Source organism: Macaca fascicularis, chromosome 1, assembly GCF_037993035.2.
Source record: "Macaca fascicularis isolate 582-1 chromosome 1, T2T-MFA8v1.1".
NCBI classification, from domain to species: domain Eukaryota; kingdom Metazoa; phylum Chordata; class Mammalia; order Primates; family Cercopithecidae; genus Macaca; species Macaca fascicularis.
The window spans coordinates 137,662,373-137,688,773 of record NC_088375.1 but is presented as its reverse complement, the minus strand read 5'-3'; the positions used below and the strand labels follow the sequence as shown (position 1 = coordinate 137,688,773).

The window sequence follows — 26,401 nt, the reverse complement described above, 5'->3', positions numbered from 1 at the left end:
TAGGGGCCGTCCTGCAGTCAGGGAAGAGACAGTGTGGAGGGCTGTTGGGAGGTGTCCCACCCACGCCCCTCAAGGAGTGGAAACCAGAACGCCGCTGTCTGCAGCAGCAGGCCAGGTTCCAGAGGGCGGCAGGCGGAGGGCGGAGGGAGGAAGGCGCGCGGAGGCGCGGAGGAGGCGTCGGCGGCGGCGCCCACTCCCCCTAGTCCCCGCGCCCCGCCGCTCGCCTCCCGCTGTCGGGCGCCGGCGCGCTCGGCTCTTTCCGCCGCCGCCGCTGCCGCGCGCTGCCCCGTGCGCCTCGGCACCTTCGGCAATTTCCGTCGGGCCCCAGCCGCCATTTTCTCGCCGCTTGTGTGGCTCGCTGGCTGCGTGGCTCGGTTCTTGTGAGCGAAGCTTTGTCCGGTTCGGCAATGGACGGGTATGTAATCGGGCCGGCGAGAAGGTGTGTGTGAGAGAGGAGTTGGACCGTCCTTCGGCCCTATCCCGGGCCGGGGAGAAACCCTCCCGCGGCCCCTCCCAGGGCTGGGCTGCCGTTACCCAACCCCCGCCCCATCGCACACACCCCTCCCTTTGCTTCCCCCGGCGGGCTTTGGTCGAGAAAATGAGAAGAAAGCGGGCTTGGAGGCTGGGGAGGCACTGGGGCGATGGCGGGGGTGAGGATCCCGGAGTGGGAGCGGGCACCGGCTTGGCGGCGGGGGATGGGGTGGGAACCCCATAACGTCTCGCCGGTCCGTCCCTGCCCCCTCTAGGAGCCATTTCGATCCGTACCCTGGGACCCGACCCTTGGGTTAGCGGTGCCTGTGAGAGCGAGTGGGATGGGCAAAGACAGGCCTTTGGAGTGGGGGAACCTCTAGGGGAAGAGAAGAGAGCCACCCCTTGTGGACCCCAGCCGTCCGCAGCCTCTCCGGCCTCGCCCGGCCCGCCGTGGTCGGGAGAGATGCGGGTGGCGGGAGCTCCGGGGAAAGCCTAGTGGGAGCCGCTGGGGAAGGGGGGAGGGCGTGCGGCGGCGGGAGGAAGGGGGAGGGCAGATGTCATACTCCTTTGTTTTCATTTGAGTCTGGTAGTGGGGGCGGGAGGGAGGAAAAATGCCTTTTTGTGGGGACTGAAGACATTCAAGGCTTGGCAAAAGGGCCCAGAAATTAAATCATCTAAAAAGCGAAGTGTTTGAGGCCGACATCAGTCACATGGGCAAAGGCCAACAGCAATGGCAGAAACAAGAGCAGATAGTCAACACAGGGCTATCTCTTTAGCTACTTTGGTTAGTTTCTGGAAAAATGACTACAAAAACCCAGAACCATGCTACATCTTTGCGAACCTGAGTGAAAACTGAGTGAGGTGAGAGGCAAGACTGTGAAATGGTAGGGACCAATGTCTCTCTGACACGCTTCACACCTGAAAAGACTCAGTAATTTAAGTCATCGTTAGAAAGGGGGCAGGCTTAAGGTCGAAAATATAGCAGTATGCAGCTCTTTTGGGAGTGTAAACATAATATCATTTAGCAAATACATTTATTAAAATCAGTGAGTATTTGAAGAATCAAAAATTTGGTTAAGCGCCTAGAGTTTGGTGTTTTTTAAAAGATGTTATAAAGAAGATTTTATAAAAGTTAACACAGTTTTACAGAATTCAAATCGTCCTAGATGTTACCTTAAGATTATTTTCCAGATGAAACAGATCCAGAGAATTTCAGTTTTCCCCCCAGGTCAACACGGCAATTGATGTCAAAACTTGCACCAGAATTCATGTTTCCTGATTCCTGGTTCCTATGGAAACTACTAAAGAGTTTAAGCGTTAAATTATTAATCTCAGTGTATTGGTATTGTGGAAATGGCATAGTGTTTTGGGTTTTGTTCTTTTGGCTATTGAATATGTTGTCAAAAGATACCACGAGGTTACTGAATTTTTGCCTCACGTTTGAAAGTTACTTTTAGAAAACCAGGTTGATAACAGTACAGGTAAGTCACTGACCATCTGTGGTATTTTTTTCCCCATCTGTGTGTGAGTGGCTGGAAGATTTATGAATGATGAACTATCTTAAAAAGTTGTAGAGCCAAAGAGTGATTAGAAGAATAACAAGAAGTTGAAACTATTTATTTTTTCTTTGCAGAATCGTCACTGAGGTTGCAGTTGGTGTGAAGGTAGGAAAAGATTATGTTTGAAACTGGGATCGTTGGATCTACTGTCATCATAATTACTGGAAAATTTTAGCTTTTGCTTTTGAAAACTATACTGTAGCTAACAAAACCCAAGTGTAAAATGTTTCATTTCTAAAGTTGGACCATATTAACAGTTTGTAATCACCATAAGTTTTTCTAGAACTGGCCATCTGCAAGAATAACCTTTTAAAGTAAGTATGAATGATCAGGAAATTAAAAATGCTTTCATACATGGCTTCTTGTAATATAAAATGATACCCCAATTTTCTGAGGGGAAATAATGATTTTAAATGGATGGTAAGTGGTTTGACCTATATCTTATAATTTTGTTAATCTAAGTTTTTTTTTTTTTTTTTTACTTTTTGTCATATGAAAATGAATATATTTTGGTCAATTAGAAGGCACATTAGAAATGAATTATCCTGATCCTTAAAAAGAAAGTTGTTGAGGCAATTAGCTTCAAATTTGAATCAGAAGTTAAGAGCTGGTTTTTCTATTAAAGAAAGGCTTTATGGTAGAGATCCTTTGGAATCCTTCCTTTTGGCCAAGAAAACTACTCATCGTTTAAACTTTAGTTCTAATGCTTAACATTTTCTTGAGTACTTGCAAGTTTTAATGTCACGATGTATTGTAATTTTTTTTTTTTTTTTTGAGATGGTGCTTCACTCTGTCGCCCAGGCTGGATGCAGTGGCGCGATCTTGGCCCGCTGCAACCTCTGCCTCCTGGGTTCAAGCAATTCTCCTGCCTCAGCCTCCTGAGTAGCTGGGATTACAGGTGCTCACCACCACGCCCAACTAATTTGTATTTTTAGTAGAGATTGGGTTTCACTCTGTTGGTCAGGCTGGTCTCGAACTCCTTACCTCATGATCTGCCTGCCTCGACCTCCCAGTGTTTTGGGATTACAGGCGTGAGCCACCGTGCCCAGCCTGTATTGTCGTTTTTCATTTGCAAACCTGTCTGTCCTGAGAGGCTATCTGCTTAGTCCATTGATGCTGACTGTTCAGACATTTTTTGGAATTCTTAAAATTGTATCCATAATGATGTTATGTTCTTTCGAATACTTTTGGGGATGTTACTGTGTTTTCTTGCTTATTTTCTGTCGTCTTACCTATAGTGAACTAGATATTTGTCCATTCTTTAGGCTTGTTTCTTTAGTTCATTTTGTACAGACTGAAGGAGAAATAATAAGCTCTTTTTGGTGTTAGTATTTTTCTTTTTTTTTTTTTTTTTTTTGAGCCGGAGTCTTGCTCTGTCGCCCAGGCTGGAGTGCAGTGGCCGGATCTCAGCTCACTGCAAGCTCTGCCTCCGGGTTCACGCCATTCTCCTGCCTCAGCCTCCCGAGTAGCTGGGACTACAGGCGCCCGCCACCTCGCCCGGCTAGTTTTTTGTATTTTTTAGTAGAGATGGGGTTTCACCGTGTTAGCCAGGACGGTCTCGATCTCCTGACCTCGTGATCCGCCCATCTCAGCCTCCCAAAGTGCTGGGATTACAGGCTTGAGCCACCGCGCCCGGCCGGTGATAGTATTTTTCAAGTTGAGTTAGTCATGGGATTTAAAATCAGGAATAGCTAAAGAGTGCAGAATGGTAGATGTTGTAGTTTCCATCCAAACAGATTTCTTCTGTGAATTCTGGAAAATAGTAAATGATACAAGTGTGAGTGTCCACTGTTAGAGGAAAAGGAGAGTAGTTTGTAGATAACGCTCAGAATGAGTAGACAGAAAAAAACTGAGGAGACTAGGAGTAGGATGTCCAGATGTAATGTATTGGTTACACCAGTTTTTTATGTTAGTAATTTGAGGAGAACACTTTAGAAGATGATAAAAAAAAGTTGCAAACCATTTTTAAAAATCCATTGTTTAATATAAAAGTCTGAATAATTAAAGTTAATTTAATTTTCTGGAATAATGGTTAAGAATTTTTGCTTTGGCGTCAGGCCTGTGTACAAGTAGTTAAGTGTTCTTTAAAAACATTTGTGGCTGGGCACGGTGGCTCAAGCCTGTAATCCCAGCACTTTGGGAGGCCGAGACGGGCGGATCACGAGGTCAGGAGATCGAGACCATCCTGGCTAACACGGTGAAACCCCGTCTCTACTAAAAATATAAAAAACTAGCCGGGCGAGGTGGCAGGCGCCTGTAGTCCCAGCTATTTGGGAGGCTGAGGCAGGAGAATGGCGTAAACCTGGGAGGCAGAGCTTGTAGTGACCTGAGATCCGGCCACTGCACTCCAGCCTGGGTGACAGAGCGAGACTCTGTCTCAAAAAAAAAAAAAAAAAAATTTGTAAATTTGCTTTAAAGACACTGATGCATGTTTAAAAAAATTCAAACTGATTCACAGGTTTTTTTTATTTCTTAGGTGTAGGTAATTGTGTTAAAATTTTGTGCCTTTTTACCTGAAATTATTGATATATTACCACACATATAAACATCTTTATTTACATAATTGGATTTAAACTATTGTTCTGGCCCACATCTTGCCTTTTTTTTTTTGTTTTTTGAATGGGAGTCCCCTCTGTCACCAGGCTGGAGTGCAGTGGCACGATCTCAGCTCACTGCAACCTCCGCCTCCCGGGGTTCAAGTGATTCTCCTGCCTCAGCCTCCCGAATAACTGGGACTACAGGCGCCCGCCACCACGCCAGACTAACTTTTGTATTTTTAGTACTGACGGGGTTTCACCATGTTGGCCAGGATGGTCTTGTTCTCTTGACTCCTTGATTCGCCCGCCTTGACCTCCCAAAGTGCTGGGATTACAGGCGTGAGCCGCTGTGCCCAGCCCGTCTCTTGAGATATAATTTGACATAAAATAAACTACCCATATTAAATATACAATGTTTTGTCTCATACATACTCTTGTGCAACCATCACCACAATCAAGATAATGAACATCAGTCACTCCCCACAATATCATCTTGCACCTTTGTACTCCATCCCTTCTGCTTTTCTTTCCCCAAGCAACCACTGATCTGCTTTCTGTCACTGTAGATTAGTTCACACTTTTTAGAATTTTAGGTAAATGTAATCATGTGGTATGTACATTTTTGGCCTGTGTTAGTCCACTCAGAATTATTTTGAGATTCACCCATGTTGTGTTTCAATAGTCCATTCTCTTTTATTGCTTAGCAATATTACACTTAATGGCTATACAGCAATTTGTTAATCCATTCAAGTCTTGAGGGACATTTGTTTTCTGTTTTGAGCTATACCTGTACAAGTCTTTGTATGGACATAGGCTTTCATTTCTCTTCGTCGGCGGGGCTATGATTGGAAAGTCTGGATCATGTGGTAGGCATATGTTTAACTTTTTAAAGAACTGCAAACTTTTTAAAAGTAGTTCTACCATCTTACATTGCCATCAGCGGGGTATGAAATTTCCAGTCCCTCCACATCCTTTCTAATGCCTGTTATCTTGTCTTTTTGATTGCAGACATTCTAGTGTATATGAAGTGATATTTCATTGTGGTTTTAATTTGCATTCCTCTAATATCTATGATGTTGAACATCTTTTCATGTGCTTTTTGTCAACTGTTACCTTTGGTGAAGTGTGTGTTTATATCTTTTGCCCAATTTTTTATTTGGTGGTTTATTTTTAATTGAGTTTTGAGAGGTCTTCATTGTGGTTATAAGTCCTTTATCAGATATATGGCCTGCAAATCTTTTCTGCCACTCGTCTTCTCGTTCTCAGCATTGTCTTTTGAAGAGCAACTGTTACTAATTCTTGTGGACTCCAGTTTACCAAGTTTTTCTTTTATGGATTGTGGTTTTGGGGTCTTGCCTGAGCCATTTTTGCCTAACTGTAAGCCATGAAGATTTTTTCCTTCTGTTTGTTAATAATAATAAAAATAATAATAATAATATTTTTTAGAGACAGGGCCTGTCACCCAGGCTGAAGTGCAATGGTGCAATCGTAGCTCAGGATAATCTTGAACTCTTGGACACAAGGGCTCCTGCTTCAGCCTCCCAAGTAGCTAGTACTACAGGCACACAGCACCATGCTCAGCTAATTTTTAAATTTTTTATAGACCTGGTGTCTGTCTGTTTTGCCCAGGCTGGTCTTGAACTCCTGGCCTCAAGCAGTCTTTCTGCCTCAGCCTTCCAAAGTGTTGGGATTAAAGGAATGAGCCGCTGCCCTTGGCCACCTTTTTTTCTAATAGAAGTTTTATACTTTGGTTTAACATTTAGGTCTCTTTCATTTTGACTTAATATTTTGAATATGGTACAAAGTGTGGGTCAGAAGTATTTGGTTTTGCATGGGGACATCCAGTGTTTACAGCATTATTTGTTGAAAAGACTATCCTTTCTCCATTCACTTGGCTTTGCAGCTTCATGAAAAATCAGTTATCTCTGTATGTATGATTATATGTCTGTACTCTATTCTTTTGTATTGACCCATTTTCCTTCAGATGTTAGAAACATACTGTCTTAATCATTGTAGCTTTATATCAAGTCTTGAAACCACTTACTTAGTCTTGGCCCTCCAACTCTGTTCTTTTTCAAAGTTGTTTTTAACTCTTCTGAGTCCTTTGTATTTTCATATGAGTCAGTTTTTACAAAAACTGCTTGGATTTTACCGGATTTGACTTGAATCTGTAGAGCAATTTGGGGAAAATTGTCATCTTAACAAGTGAGTCTTTCTAACCATGACTACAGTTGATGTCTCTATTGGTCTTTAATTTCTTTAAGCAGTGTTTTTTTTTCAGTGCACAGGTTTTGTACATTGTTTGATTAGATTTATCCATAAGTATTTTATATATTTTGATGTTATTGTAAATGATATTTTAAAAACGTAATTTCCAGTGGTTTACTAGTATATAGAAATGATTATGGCATATCGCTCTTGTGTTCTGATCCTGTGGGAAACTCATTTAGTAGGTCTAATAGTTTTTTTTATATGTCCCATCAGATTTTCTTGAGAGGGAGTCTCAGTCACCCAGGCTGGAGTGCAGTGACACGATCTTGGCTCACTGCAACTTCTGCCTCCTGGGTCAAGAAATTCTCCTGCCTCAGCCTCCCAAATAGCTGGGACTACTGGTGCATACCACCATGCCTGGCTAATTTTTGTATTTTCAGTTGAGGCAGGGTTTCACCATGTTGGCCTCAAACTCTTGACCTCAAGTGATCTGCCTGCCTAGGCCTCCCAAAGTGCTAAGATGATAGGCGTGAGTCTATACCATTATTACCTATACCAGCCTATGCCATTAAATTTTCTACATAGACAATTTATACCCAATTGTTTTTAAATAGTTTTCTTCCTTTTCTATCTGGGTGCCATTTTTTGTCTCCATTTTCTTGTCTGTGGTATCCAGTACAATGTTTAATAGAAGTGCTGAGAGAATATCTTTACCTTGCTCCTGATACTGGGTGAAAACTCTAAAATTTCTTCCTTAACTGATACAATTCACTAGTGAAGCCATGTGGGGCCAGATGTTTGTTTTCTTTGTTGGGAGGTTTTAAACTACATATTTAACTTATTTAATAGATACAGGGCTATTCAGTTTGTTTAGTTCTTGAGTGAACTTCGGTAATTTGTCTCTTCTGTAGGACTAGTCCATTTCCTTTTAAGTTGCTGAATGTATTTGGGTAGAGTTGTTCATGATACTACAGTTTTTTTTTGAGACGGAGTCTTGATCTGTCGCCCAGGCTGGAGTGCAGTAGCGCAATCTCTGCTCACTGCAACCTCCGCGTCCCGGGTTCACGCGATTCTCCTGCCTCAGCATCCCAGGTAGCTGGGATCACAGGCACACACCACCACACCTGGCTAATATTTTGTATTTTTAGTAGAGATGGGGTTTCACTATGTTGGCCAGGCTGGTCTCGAACTCCTGACCTTGCGATCTGCCTGCCCTGGCCTCCCAAAGTGCTGGGATTACAGGCGTGAGCCACTGTGCCCAGCCATGATACTACACTTTTGATACCGTTGAATCCTTAGTGATGTCAGCTCTCTCATTCTCAGTAGGGATAATTTATGTCATTTTTTTTCCTTGTCTGTCTGGATTGAAGTTTATTGATTTTATTAATCTCCAAAATATCAGCTTTTGGTTTCATTGAGTTTTCTCTGTGGTTTTTCTGTCTTCTATTTTATTGATTTCTGCTGTTTTTATTTTGTTTTGCATTGTGTTTAGCTTGATCTTCATTTTCTACTTAGTTAATGTTGAAGTTGATGTCATTAACTTGATACTTTTACTTATGTAGGAGTTTAGTGCTGTAAGTTTCCCTTTGAAGTACCGCTTTCATGGTATTCCTCAAATTTTGACATGTATATTTTTATTCATTTCAGAATACTTAAAAAAAAATTTTTTTTTGACCCAGGAGTTATTGGGAAGTATGTTATTTATGTTATTTAATTTCCAAATATTTGGAGTTTTCTATATATCTGTTATGTATTCTTAATTTTTGTTTTATTCTGGCCAGAGAATGTATTTTCTAAGACTTGAATCTTTGTAAACATGGAGACTTGTTTTATGGTCCAAATATTATATATCTTGTTAAGTATTCACTGAATACTCTGATTTCTCTGCAGATTTGGAGAGATCTCTGCAGCTCTTTTCTCTGGTACTTTGACCTGTAAACTCTAGTTACTTTGGTCTTCTCAGGCTCTTGGCTCTTTCACAATTAAAGTAGACTTTGAGGCTCAGTGTGGTTTCCTTATAGTTGTGCTGTGGCCTGGACACTTAAGGGAGTAAGCTGAGGCAAACATGGACTCATTTGTTTTCTAACTTTCAGGGACTATTGTCCATCATTGCCTGATCTCCAGTGTCTTGAAAACCCATTGTTCTGTATATTTGCTTGATTGTTTGTTGTTGTTTCGGGAAGGCAAATCTGGGTCATGTTATTCTATCTTGACTGGAAGTAGAAGTCCACTGTTTTTTTTAAATTATTTTTAATTTTTTTTATTATACATTAAGTTCTAGGGTACATGTGTACAACGTGCAGGTTTGTTGCTTATGTATACATGTGCCATGTTGGTGTGCTGCACCCATTAACTTGTCATTTACATTAGGTATATCTCCTAATGCTATCCCTCCCCCTCTCTGCACACCCCACGACAGGCCCTGGTGTGTAATATTCCCCTTCCTGTGTCCAAGTGTTCTCATTGTTCAGTTCCCACCTATGAGTGAGAACATGCAGTGTTTGGTTTTCTGTTCTTGTGATAGTTTGCTGAGAATGGTTTCCAGCTTCATCCATATCCCTACAAAGGACATGAACTCATCCTTTTTTATGGCTGCATAGTATTCCATGGTGTATATGTGCCACATTTTCTTAATCCAGTCTATCATTGATGGAGATTTGGGTTGGTTCCAAGTCTTTGCTATTGTGAATGGTGCCGCAATAAACATACCTGTGCATGTGTCTTTATAGCAGCATGATTTATAACCCTTTGGGTATATACCCAGTAATGGGATCTCTGGGTCAAATGGTATTTCTAGTTCTAGATCCTTGAGGAATCGCCACACTGTCTTCCACAATGGTTGAACCAGTTTGCAGTCCCACCAGCAGGGTAAAAGCGTTTCTATTTCTCCACATCCTCTCCAGCACCTTTTGTTTCCTGACTTTTTAATGATCGCCATTCTAACTGGTGTGAGATGGTATCTCATTGTGGTTTTGATTTGCATTTCTCTGATGGCTGATGGCCAGTGATGATGAGCATTTTCTCACGTGTCTGTTGGCTGCATAAATGTCTTCTTTTGAGAAGTGTCTGTTCATATCCTTCGCTCTCTACCATCAGAGTGAACAGGTATGGCAGAAAATTTTTGCAATCTACTCATCTGACAAAGGGCTAATATCCAGAATCTACAAAGAACTCAAACAAATTTACAAGAAAAAAACAACCCCATCAAAAAGTGGGCAAAGGATATGAACAGACACTGTTTTTTAAAATTACATAATGTGGTCTCAGCAGTTATAGTTCTGCCTCATTCTTTGTTAATGACAATGGAGGATACTCTTGTGTGACTGCACCACAGTGTAGTTACTGGACATACCACAATTTAGTTTCCTACATTGATGGACATTTAGGTTTGATTCCAGTTTGTGGTTAGTTATAACGTGTGGACATATTTAGAATAGAAGTAAAAATGCTGTGTCAAAAGAAATTTATGCTTAAAGAGTTACTAGAAACCACACTGCCAGAACACTCATTTGTTTTTTACAGGTGTGTATGGGAGTGCCTGTTTTTCCATACCCTTGGCAATTCTAGGTTTTATCAAAATTTAGAATATTAGATTATTTTACACTAAAAATGTATTTCGTAATTTATATTTTGAAATGAGTGAAGTTTTCAAATTTGGCTATCTGAATTTCATTTTCTGTCAACTGCTTGTTTGTGTACTGGACCTAGTTTAATGGTCATTTTTATCACAGTTCTTTGTATAAAAAAATTGATTTCATATGCATTGTAGGTATTTTTTCTTTGAGGTTTTCTTTTTTGCTTTTTTGATATTCTTTGTTGTATAGTTTTAGGCATATATATATTTTGATTAAGTGATTTTGCTTTTAAAATCCATTTGATATGTAAACATTTTTAGCCGCAGCTTCTTCATCTTTAAAATTAGGATTTTATTTTTTATTTTATTTATTTATTTTTTTTGAGACGGAGTCTCGCTCTGTCGCCCAGGCTGGAGTGCAGTGGCCGGGTCTCAGCTCACTGCAAGCTCCGCCTCCCGGGTTCACGCCATTCTCCTGCCTCAGCCTCCGGAGTAGCTGGGACTACAGGCGCCCGCCACCTCGCCCGGCTAGTTTTTTGTATTTTTTTTTTTAGTAGAGACAGGGTTTCACCATGTTAGCCAGGATGGTCTCGATCTCCTGACCTTGTGATCCGCCCGTCTCGGCCTCCCAAAGTGCTGGGATTACAGGCTTGAGCCACAGCGCCCGGCTAAAATTAGGATTTTAATAGTTCCACAAACTAGGTCCTTAGTTAATGTTAATGTATTTGCATTTAGAATATCCACATTTTTATGGCTTCAGGATACAAATGAAATCTCATTTTCCATTATTTTATAAATTTGCGGTATTTGGCTTTTCTTGATTTTAGACTTTTTTTTGTTAGCTCAGTGAGACTATAAGAAAGAATATTTGTGAGTTTGTAATAGGAAATTTGTTACTTTTTTTAAAATGGCTTTTTATTTTGTTCGTAATTTGTAATTTCAGTGGTGTCATTTCAGTACTCTTAACTGTTTTGCCAATGTGAAATCCTTGCAAAGTAATGGACCTATTACTTGGGAAGACAGAATTGTATGAAATGACTGTAGAATAATAGAGGATGGTCCCCAATACGGTAAAATGTTAACTTTTTAGATGTAGATTTTAAGTATGGTGAAAGTTGTAGCAGTGTTCTTTAGGAAGTTAACTATTAATATCTCAAGACCTATAACTGGACAACTAATAAATAACCTATTTCTTAAAATGTCAGCTTTTTCTAACTATTCTGAAAGTACTAGTTGTAAATTGCTGAACTCATGATTTAAATTATAATATGACTGTTGAATTCACTATCATTGGCTTGCATAGAAAATTACAATCAAATAATGCTAAATGTAACTTTTCTGGTGATAGTTGAGTATAACTGGTTGTTTATTATGGATGTGTTATTCAAAACTTTGGGTTTTTAGGTTTTGACTTTTCTTAAAATGCTTTTCTTATGCTACTTAATGCTTTCTCTAGGGTATTTTTATTAGAATTTCAGTTAACAGATATTTTAATGTCTGCGAAATGACAGTACTATGTTAGATATTGATGTATTGTCTCCTTGAGGGCAGTGACCCTAGTTGTTGTGTTTGTTCCTCCAACATTAATAGTACATGTGTTAAATAGTGCATACACACTTAATATTTAATAACTCTTAGAAGTGTCATAGGCTTTAATATGCTTATACTCTAATGAACCATTTATCAATAAAAAGGTGAATTCCAAGACTATGTCTTTTAGGACTTCATCTAGTTAGAGAAATAAGGATCCAAGGTTTTAATTAAGTGCTATGTGGCTACAGTAGGAAAGATTGATTTGGGTTGGTAGGCTCAGAATAGTGATCTGTGACCTAGCCAAATTGGGAGATAGGGGAAGGAGTGGAGAGCAATAGGCATTGAGAGAATGACATTAACTAAAGTTGTGTGTGTAGGTTGGCATAATTTTACAACCATTGATCAGTGAGTTGAATAATTTGGCCTTTATGGCTAAGAGTGTGTATATGGATATAAGAGAAAAGATAGAATGGCAGGTTATATAGAAGGCCTCAATTACAGGTTGTGAAATTTGTACTTCATCTAGTAGGCATTATTCTATGTACCTGTAATTTCTCACATAAAAGTAGCTCATTATTCTGCTTTCTTTTTTTTTTTTTATGCTATAACAAATTTATTGTAACAACACAAAGGTATTATCTTACAGTTTTGTAGGTGAGAAATCTGACACAGGTGGGCTAAAATGAAGGTGTTAGCAGGGCTGTGTTCCTTTTTGCAGGATCTGGGGGGGAATTTGTTTTCTTCACATATCTCAGCTGTTAGCTTCATCTTCAAAGAAGCAATGGCAAAGAAGACTCTCACATCACATCACTGACACATTCTTGTGCCTCCCTTTCCCACTTATAGGAACCTTGTGATTACACTGGGCCCAACTACATAATTCAGGATAAATGTTTAAATTACAAATCAATGAAGTGGCAACTGAAACAAGTTTTAACCTATTCACAAGAAAGGGCTTTGCTGGAGTGGTGGCTCACACCTATAATCCCAGAACTTAGAGAGGCTGAGGCAGGCAGATCGCTTGAGCCCAGGAGTTTGAGACCAGCCTGGTCCTCATAGCAAGACCCCATCTCTACAACAACTTAAAAAAATTAGATAGATCTGGTGGCATGGGCCTGTAGTCCCAGCTACTTGGGAGACTGAGACAAGAGGATCACCTGAGCCCAGGTGGCAGTGAGCTGTGATCGTATCACTACAGTCCAGCCTGGGCGAGAGGATATCCAGTCTCAAAAGAAAAAGGAAAAGGGCTTTCCTGAGGGTCAAATGAAGTACAGTTGACCCTTGAACAACATGATTTTGAACTACACAGGTCCACTTATGCATGGATCCACTTACACAGAATTTTCTTCTCCCTCTTCCACCTAAGACAGAAAGACCAACTCTTCCTCTTCCTCAGCCTACTCAATGTAAAGACAGTGAGGATGAAGACCTTTATTATGACTGATCTCCAAAAAGATTGGCTTCAATATTTCATGGAGTGTTATGAATTAGAATCCTGAGTCTCTATATTGTTAATTATTTTCGTCTCTTGGTCTGTGTGTGTTCCTAAACTGTAGTAGCTTTCTTAATTTAGTTCCAGGCATACTACATTAGGGGATAAGGTGGTTAAGTGATATTTTCACTTTAAAAGTAATAAGGTGTCACAGAAAGTTACCACAAGAGGTTTTTTGAGTAGTACTTCTTTTTTATAACTATTGTAATGAATTTTAGACACAATAGTATCATGAACCATTGTGTGTGTATCATTCAGTCCCAAAAACCATCAGCAACCCCTAGCTAAAATGATGATATCCAAACTCTGCTTTTCTACTTCTGTTATTTTGAGATAAATTTCAGATATTCATATTGTTTTATCTGTAAAGGCTTCAGTGTATAACTTTAAAAATAAAGACTCTCTTTTCTTTTTAAAATATAATCAAAAGACTGTTAGGACACACACACAAATTAAGTTACTTCATATTATAAAATGTCAAATTTGTATTAAAATTTCTAATTGTCTCATAAAAGTCATAGTATTTTTATAGGTTTTTTTTAGAGGGGGAAGGAGTCATGATAAAATAAGATCAGCATATTTAACAGGTCGTTATTACCTCTTAAATATCTTTTAATGTACAAGTTCTCCGTTCCTGTTTTTTTGTTTTTTTTTTTTTGGTTTTTTTTGTTGTTGTTGTTGTTTTTTTTGTTGAGACAGAGTCTCGCTTTGTCGCCCAGACTGGAGTGCAGTGGCCGGATCTCAGCTCACTGCAAGCTCCGCCTCCCGGGTTCACGCCATTCTCCTGCCTCAGCCTCCCGAGTAGCTGGGACTACAGACGCCCGCCACCTCGCCCGGCTAGGTTTTTGTATTTTTTAGTAGAGACGGGGTTTCACCGTGTTAGCCAGGATGGTCTCGATCTCCTGACCTTGTGATCCGCCCGTCTCGGCCTCCCAGAGTGCTGGGATTACAGGCTTGAGCCACCGCGCCCGGCCTGTTTTTTTTTTTTTTTAAGTTGCATTTCATTTGTTGAAGAAAACTGGTTGTTGGTCTTACACAGTTGCCTATAGTCTACATTTACTGATTGCATTCTGATTTTGTAATTTAATATGTTCTCTATGTTTCCAGTAAATTGGTAGTTGGATCTAAAGACTTGGTCAGGATCTCTGTTTTTTTGGTAATATTTTTAAGTGGTGGGTTTTTATTTCTATTAGACATGGTTTCTGACTTTTCATGTATGTGATGTTTTTCCTAGGAACATTTCTTATACTTTACCTTGTTTGTGCTAGGCATAGTCTGTGCTCAATAATTATCTCTCTTTTTTTCCTGTTTTTTGAGAGATGGAGTCTTGCCCTGTTGCCCAGACTGGAGTGCAGTGTCCCAATCTCAGCGATTCCTCTGCCTCCCGGGTTCAAATAATTCTCCTGCCTCAGCTTCCCGAGTGCTGGGACTACAGGCGCCTGCCACCACGCCTGGCTAATTTTTGTATTTTTAGTAGGGACAGGGTTTCACCACATTGGCCAGGATGGCTTCAAACTCCTGACCTTAAGTGATCTGCCCACCTTGGCTTCCCAAAGTGCTGGGATTACAGGCATGAGCCACTGTGCCTGGCCAATAAATGTCTCTTAATGAGTATTCTTAAAGGATATCTAAAAAGAAATGTAACTTAAAATTCACATAATAGTAATACTATGCAATGTTAACATTTAATGTAAGTTGGAACTATTGATGGTGGACAAGAATGTTTTGTCAAGTTAAGAACATATGATTTGGAATGAAAAGATGAGGGTTTGACTTTTATAGCATTGAACAGGTTAACCTCTGAGCTTCAGTTTTATACATTTTTAAATGGTTTAAATTGTACCTACCTCCACAATTATTTTAAGTGTTAGATGAGGTAAGGAAAAGACTTATGCTGAAATGATGAGAATGGTTGTTGTTGTAGTTCTTTAATCTGTAAATCTACATTTGGAAGGAACACTTATGGAAATCAAATACAGTAAATTAATTTCTAAGAGATCCTGGAGTTCAGGTTAAAAATAGCTGCAGACAGGACTAAATATCTTTATTAGTGAACAAAAAAATAAAAGTGACTTAGAATTTAGCACAGAGAAACAAAGAGATGAAAATAGAAGGGTTAAAAATACATTGGAAAGGAAGAGAAGTTCTAACAAACATCTAATTAGAATTCCAGAAAGAAGTTAAAGATTGCAGAAAGGCAAAATATGAAACTCTAAAGGCTGATAAGTTTTTAGAATTGGTGAGCTATATGAATTCTTAGATTTAGGAGACACAAGAAAACCTGGACATGTAACAGTGAAAGAGCGGAGCACCAAAGACATAAAGATCTTTAAAGCAGCCAGAGAAAATCAGATTCCCTAAAGAATAAGAATTAGAAAGCCCCAATATGCTTCATCAGCATGGGCATCCAGAAGATAGTGGAATAATATTTTCAGTATGTTGAGGGAAAATAGCTGTCCGCTTATTATTTTGTAGTCAACTAAATTATCATATAAGGAGAAGAACAAAATAAAGACGCTTTTTGAAACACTTCATTCTGCCTCCAAAAAAGCAATTTAGGAAATTTATCAACAGATCCACTGAAGGAATTTCTGGAGTTTGTACTTCAGGAAGAAAGCCAATGACACCAGAAAGTAAGTCTGACGTAGAAGTGAGGCTAATCAAGAAAATTGGTAGGCCTGTGAGTAAATCTAATTATTGACCATATAAGAATGTAATAGCAGTGATTGTTAAGGGGTTTAAAAATAGAATTAAAAATACTGAATTATAACAATATGTAAGAGAGTGGTAGAGACACTGGAGTTTAAGTTCTGATGATGTAGTATTTATTGGAGCTGTGTTATCAGTTACAGTAGCTACTAGTCATTTGTTACTAAGCACTTGACATGAATGTAGTTTAAGTTGATTTTCTACCTTAGTTGAAAAATACAGATTTCTAAGCCGTAGTCTGAAAGAAGAATGTAAAATATCCCACATTTTCATATTGGTTACATGTAGAACTGATAATATTTTTGTATTTTGGGTTAAGTGAAATGCATTATGCATTGCCTTTTCCTCTTTCTTTCTTTCTTTTCTTTCTTTTCTTTCTCTTTCTCTCTCTCTCTCCCCCTCTCTCTATCTCTCTCCCCCGCCTCCCTCCCTCCGTCTCCCTGTCCTCTCTCTCTCTCCTCTCTCTCTCTCTCTTTCTTTCTCTCTCTCTCCCTGTCTGTCTCTCTCTCTCTCTTTCCTTTTTTTAAGATAGGGTCTTGTTCTGTCCTCCAGGCTGGAGTGCCATGGCATGATCATGGCAGCCTCAACCTCCTGTGCTCCAGTGACCCTCCCACTTCAGCCTCCCAAGTAGCTGGGACTACAGTTGTGTGCCACCACACCTGGCTAATTATTGAGTTTTTTTGTAGAGACAGGGTCTCGCTATATTGCCTAGGCTGGTCTGAAACTCCTGGACTCAAGTGATCCTCCTGCTTTAGCCTTGCAAAGTGCTGGGATTACAGGACTGAGTCTGGCCACCTTTTTCTTTGTACATAAATTGGCTAATAGAAATTTATGAGATTATATTTGTGGTTCATACTACATTTCTTTTGGACAGTGCCAGAGTGAATCAGATAAGCTTGCGTTTTGAAATCCTAAGGGTGAACACAATAGAGATAGAACCCAAAGAATTGGGGAGTGGGGTTGACTGAAATTAAAGATGTATAATCCAAAAGAAGGCAAAAAAAAAAAAAAAAGAGTAAGACACAAAATTAGCCTATATGTTAATAGAGTGGAAAGGTTCTGTGAAGGGTTCCTTAGAACCTTTAAAGGTAGAATTTTCTTGTCTGGTTGCAGGAAAGAGTGGCATTGTTTTTGTTCACTTTTGAAGCTACAAAAACAGGTAATGATGAGGAAAATTGGGACATGTTGAGGAAGGAAGTAGTTTTCTGGAATGTAGGTTGGGTTAGAGTAGCAGAAGACAATTTAAAGAGTAGTTTTTGACAGTAATATGGAGAGCTTTGAATGCAAAGAATTTGCAGTGAGGACCTTTGAAAATTGGACCTGCTTTCTCCTATCTGTATTTATGTTTAAATAAACTTGACTCTCTGTGAGTATTGTTATATATGTTTTCATAGCTACTGTTGTAGTAGCGTTTCGTTTTTTTACTAGCTTGCTTTCAAGCCACGCTGTTGATTAAATATTTGTGGGCCATTTTAAGACTTCTAATCTTTATCTGTGATGAACTTTGAGGAAGAGTTAGGTTTTGTAAGTGTTGAACTCCAATAAACATAGTTCCACTTTCCTTAACTTCTCAAAAAGATTGCTGTTTGATACAGATAGTTGTCTAGGCAAGCTATTAGCAGGGTTTCAGGTAAGACATAGTGTTTGCTATTTGTTTTAAGCAAACTCTTCCTTCACTTACTCAAATTGTAGCAAACATCTTCTACACCCATTTCCAGTTCTTTGTCTTAATAGTTCAACTATTGTAAAAAGGAGTGGTATATATGTAAACTCTTGGTAGGCTTTGGTTTGATTGAATTAATAAGGTGGTTTTTTGTGTTTGTTTTGAAACGGAGTCTTGCTCTGTCGCCCAGGCTGGAGTGCAGTGGTGCAATCTCGGCTCACTGCAACCTCCGCCTCCCGGGTTCACGCCATTCTCCTGCCTCAACCTCCCAAGTAGCTGGGACTACAGGTGCCTGCTGCCATGCCTGGCTAATTTTTTGTATTTTTAGTAGAGACAGGATTTCACAGTGTTAGCCAGGATGGTCTTGATCTCCTGACCTCGTGATCCACCCACCTCGGAAATACTTTGCATTGTTGCATTGATTGGGTTTGAGCCCCTGTTGTACTTAAGTGATAATGAACAAGCCTTTTATTCTCTGAATTTCCCTTTCTTAGTTTGTAATATTGAGGATAATTCCTAACTTGCACGATTGTTGTGAAGATTAAATAAGACAATAATATTGGTAGGAGCTGTTTATAATCTTTCTCTCTTATGTACAATTCAAATATATGTGGGTTTAAATACCAAAATACCACTTTAAAAAATCTAGGCTGAAATGGACACTTCTAATGTAGAAGTAGTGCTTTAGAAAAGAATGCTTTGTTTCATACTCTTTTTTTTTTTTTTTTGAGATGGAGTCTTGCTGTGTCGCCCAGGCTGGAGTGCTGTGGCGCAATCTCTGCTCACTACAAGCTTCGCCTCCCGGGTTCACGCCATTCTCCTGCCTCAGCCTCCAGAGTAGCTGGGACTACAGGCGCCCGCCACCACGCCCGGCTAATTTTTTGTATTTTTAGTAGAGACAGGGTTTCACCATGTTAGCCAGGATGGTCTCGATCTTCTGACCTTGTGTGATCCACCCATCTCGGCCTCCCAAAGTGCTGGATTACAGGCGTGAGCCATCATATTCTTTTCCCAGTATTTTATGTCTAGTAACTCAGAAAAAAATGATCAGATAAGTATATTTTTAATATGCTGATTACAACATTATTTAAATATTTAGAAATAACAAATGTTCAGTGATAAGGAAATGAATCTGTTCATAAACATTACAAATGTTTTCTAAATGTTTTTCATATGTGTGAAAAGTAGGATTAAAAATAACTTTGACAAATGCATACAATTTGTATGTGTCCCCAAAAACTGGAGGGCAGTATACCAAAATAGAGTAGTTCTCTTCAGGTTGATGGGATTCGTTTTTCATAATTCTTTATATATTTTGTCTATATTCCACATTTTAAGTATTTTATGATAAAGTTATTAATATTCAGTTATTAATATTTCTTAATTGATTAAACACTGACTTTTCTTGTTTCTTTAAAAAACTTAGCATAACTTGATATAAATCTTTTTAATTGCAAAAAAAACATAAAATTTACTGTCTTAACCATTTTTAAGTGTACACTTAAATTGTTCAGTTATTCTTATACGTACTTAATAATGCTACATTGCGAAACCCATCTCCAGAACTTTTTTCATTTTGGAGAACTGAGACTCTATACTGATTTTAAAACTCTCCCTTTTGTCCTTGCCCTGGTAACCAGCATTCTGTTTCCTGTGTCTATGAATTTGACTACTTTAAATACCTCATATAAGTGGAATTATACAATATAGGTTAAGCATCCCTAATCTGAAAATCCAAAGTCTGAATGCTACAAAATGTGAAACTTTTTATTTTGTTTAGTTTAGTTTAGTTTAGTTCAGTTCAGTTCAGTTCAGTTTAGTTTTTGAGACGGAGTCTTGCTCTGTCGCCCAGGCTGGAGTGCAGTGGTGCAATCTCGGCTCACTGCAAGCTCCACCCCCCAGGTTCACGCCATTCTCCTGTCTCAGCCTCCATCGAGTAGCTGGGACTATAGGCGGCTGCCACCACGCCCGGCTAATTTTTTTGTTTTTTGTTTTTCTTTTAGTAGAGATGGGGTTTCACTGTAGCCAGCATGGTCTCTATCTCCTGACCTCGTGATCCGCCTGCCTTGGCCTTCCAAATTTCTGGGATTACAGGCCTGAGCCACCACACCTGAAACTTTTTGAGCACTTACACATGATGCTCAAAGGAAGTGCTTAGTGGAGCATTTTGGATTTTAGATTTTCAGATTAGGAATGCTCAGGTTGTGTTTGTCCTTTTGTGACTGGTTTACATTCACTTAACAATGTTCTCAAGGTCCATCCGTGTTGTAGCATGTGACAAGATTTCCTCCGTTTTTAAGGCTACATAGCATTCCATTGTGGTACACAAAAGTTGATTTGAAGCCCCCTGTGTCATCACTCATTCTTCCATAACAAAATACCATAGACTGAGTGACTTAAAAAAGAGAAATTCTTTTTCTCACAGTTCTGGAAACTGGGAAGTCCAAGATCAAGGTACCAGCAAGGCAACTTTCCTTCTGAGGCCACTTCTCTTGAAGCGAGGCCATCATTTTACTTTGTGTGCCTCACATGACCTTTTCTTTGTCAGCACACTTTGGGGGAGTGGGTGGCACAAGCTCTCTTGTGTTTCTTCTCATAAAGGCATTAATTAATATGAAGGCCCTGCTCTCGTGATCTCATGAAATCCTCCAGTTAACTCCTAAAGGCCCTATTTCTAAATTGCATCACATTTGGGGTTAGGGCTTCAGCATGTGATTTTCGGGGAAACATAAGCATTCAGTTCATAATACCCTGCATATAGTTGACCCATACTTCTCTCCTCCAGGTGATTACTATACTAAATTTGATGTTTACCATTCGCATCATTTTCTCATTTACTACGTTTATATATTTTTATCTTAAGTAATACATGGTTTTGTTTTGCATATTTAAACTATAGATGTACTATCATGCTATATGTATTCTGTAATTTGCTCTTTTTGTTCAGTGTTATTTTTGTTTTTTAAGTTTATATGCATACCTCTAATTTTCATTGCCATATAGTATATGTTATATGAATATATCATTATCTTGTTGACAAATGAGTTAATATTTGTTGAGATTGATTTGTCAAATATTTTAAACTTTTTTCCATTACAAACTGCTGCTGTAAGCATTTATATGCATATTCTAACGTGTTAATATTAGAGTTTCTCATAGATTGTGTCTTTTCAAGTCGATTGAATATTAGCATATTGCTTTCATAGGTGATTATACTAATTACACTGTTAGTGCTGGATGTAGATTCTTGTTTCTGTACATTCTTTGAAAATCGGCATTGTTGGACTTTTTAATTTTGCCGATCAAATGTACATGGGAAGGATATCTTGTGGTTTTAATTTGCATTCCCTATTAATGCTTTATTTTAATGATACATTTTATTAGTTTATTGGCCATTGATATTTCTTCTCTGTGAAATGCGTGTTTATAGTTTGTTCATTTTCTTTTTGACTGTAGTTTTATCTTTTTTAAAAATTGATTCCTGCTCGGCATGGTGGCTCACGCCTATAATCCCAACACTTTGGGAGACCGAGGCGGGTGGATCATTTGAGGTCAGGAGTTCTAGACCAGCCTAGCCAACATGGCAAAACCCCGTCTCTACTAAAAATGCAGAAGATTAGCTGGGTGTCGTGGTGGGTGTCTGTAATCCCAGTTACTTGGGAGGCTGAGGCAGGAGAATTGCTTGAACCCAGGAGGTGGAGGTTGCAGTGAGCCGCAATCCATTGCACTCCAACCTGGGCGACAGAGCAAGACTCTGTCCCCCCGCCAAAAAAAAAAATTGGGTTCCTAGGAGGTTTTATATACTCTGAACACTTAATTGTTTTGTTAGTTTTTTTTGTTTTGTTTTTGTTTGAGAGAAGGGGTCTCACTACGTCACCCAGGCTGGAGTGCAGTGGCACAGTCACAGTCAGTGCAGTCTTGACATCCCAGGCTCTAGCAATCCTCCCACCTTTGTTTCCTGAGTAGCTGGAACTACAGGAATATACCACTATGCCCAGCTAATTTTTCAATTTTTTTGTAGAGATGGAGTCTCACTGTATTACCCAGGTTGGTTGCAAACTCCTAGGCTCAAGCAGTTCTCCCTCATTGGCCTCCTAAAATGCTGGGATTACAGGCGTGAGTCACTGTGCCTGGCCTGTTTTGTTAGTTATATGTCCTACAGATAACTCCTTCCTCTCTCTGACCTGTTTTTTTTACACTGATGAATAGAAGTTGTAAATTTTAATGTAACATTTATGTTTTTCTTTAAAAAAATATTTAACCTAAGTCCTTACATACAGGCTTGTGTATTTTATTTTGAAAGTTTTAAAATTTTGATTTTCACATTTAGGGCCTTAATCTACCTGGAATGTATTCTTTGTGTAACATATGGTACAGGTTTAATTATTTTTTCTATAAGGATAGCAAGTTTAGTACCTACTTGATTGAATAGTTCAGCTTTTATCCAGTGATCTGCTTTATTAGCCCTTCAGGTTTCCATATATTCATAGAACTGTTTCTGTGCTATGTGTGGTAGCAGTACAACAGTGTCTTAATTACTATGGCATCAGCATTAAGTTTTGGAATCTTGTACAGCGAGTGTCAAAACTTTGGTTTTCAAAATTGTCTTGGTGTTTTCTTCGCTGCATTTATTTTAAGATCATTTGGCTAAGTTCTATGAAGACTTTTTGGGTCTTATTTATACTTGCCTTAAATTTAGTAGTTAATTGGGAGAACATTATAGTTGCATTATCAAAATAAAATGGCAATTTTTTTTTAGCTGAAAGGCAGAGAACTATAACATTTCTTTGGAGAATTTTCCACTTTCTTTCTAAGAGACATGCTTAATGCAGAAAATATGTTAAAAGGATTTTAAACAGCTTATATGTAAGGGTTGAGGGAACAGGGATACTTGGACTAATACTTCAGTTTTTCTAAAAGTATTGGTTTATTGAGTACATACCTTGAAAACTGTTTTATTGAGAGCTTCAAATTTCTCAGAATTGTATAACATTTTTGAATTCTCTCTTTTGTTACTAATATCAAGCACCTATGTTTTCTTCTATTTCTTGATTTGTTTTGTCATAGAATTTATTTTACTGGTCTTTTCAAAGAACCAACCTTTTTATTTGTTTTCTTTTTTGTTGAGGGCAGTGAAAGGGTTCACTTTAAGTTGATCCTGAACCCCTTTATTTTCTTGTTTTAAAATACATTCAAGGTTAAAGGTAATCAGCTGATAGCTTTGGCAGTGTTTTTTTTGTTTGTTTGTTTGTTTTACTTTTAGAGTTCTCTTTTTATTATAAACTTAAAGGTTTTAAGCTACACAAAAGTAGAGGGAATGGTATATAATACACTCTTTTTTTTCTGTTGGATAGTATTTATGCAAATCTCATATTTCATTTCATCTGCAGCTATAACAGAATGTGCCTCTAGCAGATATAATTTCTCTTTTAAATGTGACATTGGTACTGTTATAAAGTTTAAAATAATTTACTAATGTCATCTAATCTCCAGTATTCAAAATACTTTTTTTCATTATTTTTCTTACCTTTTCTCTGTTGTTGTTGTTAGATAAACTGAGTCATCTGTACAATTTCCACTTTATGGATTCTGCTTATTATACCTCCATGTTATCATTTCATATGTTCCTCATGTAAACAAGTTTACCTGAAATACGGGGGGTTGATCAGACTCTGGTTTAATTTTTATCAAGAGTATTTTGCAGATGTACTCTATGTAATTCCTGTTGTATCTCACTAAGAGGATCAGAACGTCATGTTACCTCTTCATAATGTTAACATTTATCAGTAGGTTCAGGTGTCAACTTGATGCATCTGTTACAGAGTGCATCATCCTTTTACCTGATAGTTTTTAGTAGCTAATGATTGCATACTTTTATTAGGTGTTGCGAAAGTGGTGCTATTCAAGTTTTCTGATGAGTTGGTACCCTAAAACCTCCAATATAACCAGTATGAGTTCCTTTTTGTTGTTAGTATTGTCGCAAAAGCAAAGAGTTTAATAACATTTATTTGCTAATGTATTGTAGTAATCATTCTTTTTTTTAAATCTCTGAGCTGTTAAATGAAAAGAGAACAGTGCTAAGCAGCTTGTATGGGGGGGGTGTGTGTGTCTGTGTGTGTATGAATTGTGAAAAACGCGGTGACTCAAGCCTGTAATTCCAGCACTTTGGGAGGCCAAGGTGGGCAGATAACAAGATCAGGAGCTTGAGACCTGCCTGGCCAATGTGGTGAAACCCCGTCTCTACTAAAAATACAGAAATTAGCCCTTTGTGGGGCGCGCGCCTATAGTCCCAGCTACTCGGGAGGCTGAGGCGGAAAAATCGCTTGAACCTGGGAGATGGAGGTTGCAGTGAGCCGAGATCGTACCACTGCACTCCAGCCTGGGCAACAGACTGAGATTCCATCTCAAAGACAAAACCATGTATATATGTAAGTTTGAGGAAAAGAATTGTATGAAAATTCAGGATAATTAATGAAAGTAAATGAGAACTTCTTTATATTTTCTGTTTTTTTTTTTTTTTTTTTTTAATTTTCTCAGTAAATGTTTGAATGTTTTTAATGTAGAAAATGTCAGTGGGGTTCTCTGGAGAGAAAGATTATAGTACATGATTCCTCCTATTGTGTATATACCTGTATTAAAATATGCAATAAATGCGATTTTTAAAAATGTCTTATTACATAGAAAAGAAGACCAGAATACTAGCTCTACACGTTATGTCTTGATCAGTGAAGATTAGCTAGCAAAACAACCATAACTTAGGGATAGCTTTATTTGTGGGAAGTGTAATTCAGTATGCCATGTATTAAAAATCATTTGTAAAGTCTTTAAAAGAGCATCTTATCTTTTTTGTAGGTGATAATATTGGCTATCTATGTAATGTCTTAAGTTCCTTAAATTATCCTTTTTCTTATTTTTTGTGTACATTGTTTATAAAATAATGTGATCATCTTAATCTACCATTTTGATTATGGTTTGATCATTCTTTACTATTTCCACTTGCTAATAAAGACTTTGTACTTATTAAATTTTGATGAAAAGGATTATTATAACATGCCTGGTTTTACTTAAGTGCCTTATTTAAACTTTCTGATTGTAATTCTTTCTTTGTCAGGTTTCTTATTGTTGTGGTTTACATCTGTTTTCAGGTGTAATTGTCCTCTCACAAATGTATCCCATTTTGGGTGATAAAATACCTGATCACCTTATCCTTATAGTTTTCTCCCTAGAATCTTTTTTGTTATATTAATCAAAGTTTATTTGTGAGAATGTTGTGAAATGTAAGAAAACGAACATCATGAACCTGCCACTCAAATAAAAAACTTGAATGCTACCAATACTGTTGTATATTCCATATGCAGCAGTATTGCTTTTTTTTTTTTTTTTTTTTTGGGAAAGAGTCTAGTTCTGTCACCCAGGCTGGAGTGCAGTGATGCTATCTCAGCTCATTGCAAGCTCCGCCTCCCTGGTTCACACCATTCTCCTGCCTCAGCCTCCTGCATAGCTGGGACTACAGGCGCCCACCACCACACCCGCCTAATTTTTTGTATATTTAGTGGAGGCGGGGTTTCAGCATGTTAGCCAGGATGGTCTCTATCTCCTGACCTCATTATACGCCCGCGTCGGCCTCCCAGAGTGCTGGGATTACAGGCGTGAGCCACTGTGCCCAGCCCAATATTGCTTTTTAATCCCCCTTCTTACCCTGTCATGGGTAGGTGGCTGCCACAACTTTTGCCTTATTTTTTCAATATGGATTTTTCATGTAAATGACAAAAATATATTTTGTTTTTTTTTTTTTTTAGTTTATGGAAATGGTATGCCCATATAATGTTTTCCATGTCTTGTGTTTTAATTCAATAATTATTCTAATAAATAGCTGTATTTTTTGGATAGTTTTATAATAATCATTGCTGTGGTATACTCTTTTGTGAAAATACCCATTTTATCTCTTTTATTGGACATTTGGGTTGATGGACATTTGAATATTTAAAGATTTTGACTTACGCCAGGCATGGTGGCTCACGCCTGTAATCACAGCACTTTGGGAGGCCAGGGCGGGTGGATCACAAGGTCAGGAGTTCGAGACCAGTGTGGCCAACATAGTGAAACCCCATCTTTACTAAAAATACAAAAATTAGCCAGGTGTGGTGGTGTGCGCCTGTAGTCCCAGCTACTCAGGAGACTGAGGCAGGAGAATCGCTTGAACCTGGGAGGTGGAGGTTGCAGTGAGCTGAGACTGCGCCATTGCACTCCAGCCTGGGCGACAGACTGAGACTCCATCTCAAAAAAGAAAAGATTTTGACTTTAAGAACAATACTGCTGTGAACTTTTTTGTACTTGTTTCCTGGTACATTTATGCAAGCGTTTATGAGAGTGTATATTTAAAGGTATAGATACATATTGCTAGTGTGTAAAATAAACTTTACGAGATAGCACTAGATTATTTTCCAGTGTATTGTTCCTATTTATGTTCTCACCAGTAGTGCGTAGGAGTTCTTGCTTTTTCAGATCCCCACCAGCACTTGGCTAAGTAATTTCTTAATTTTTACCAATTTGGTGTGTAGTATTTTCTCTGGTCTTCCTTTGTCTTTCCCTGATTATTAATGAGGTCTTACGTCTTTTTTTCCCCCACATTTATGGCCGTGGATGTTTCTC

The 26,401-nt window shown here is 38.7% G+C and overlaps 1 protein-coding gene across 12 annotated transcripts in view; it reads left to right on the top strand.

Moving 5' to 3' along the window:
• Positions 1–330: 330 nt before the first annotated feature.
• Positions 331–26,401, top strand: part of PTBP2 (polypyrimidine tract binding protein 2) — a 93,932-nt gene continuing 67,861 nt past the window's right edge. For all 12 annotated transcript variants that reach the window (XR_012417462.1, XR_012417461.1, XR_012417458.1 and 9 more), the window contains exons 1-2: positions 331–415; positions 2,105–2,135. Coding sequence is in view for 4 of the 12 variants with exons in the window: in XM_005542636.4 (XP_005542693.1) it covers positions 408–415; positions 2,105–2,135 (39 nt within the window). In the remaining 8 variants the exon portion in view is untranslated. The remainder of the gene's footprint in view (positions 416–2,104; positions 2,136–26,401) is intronic.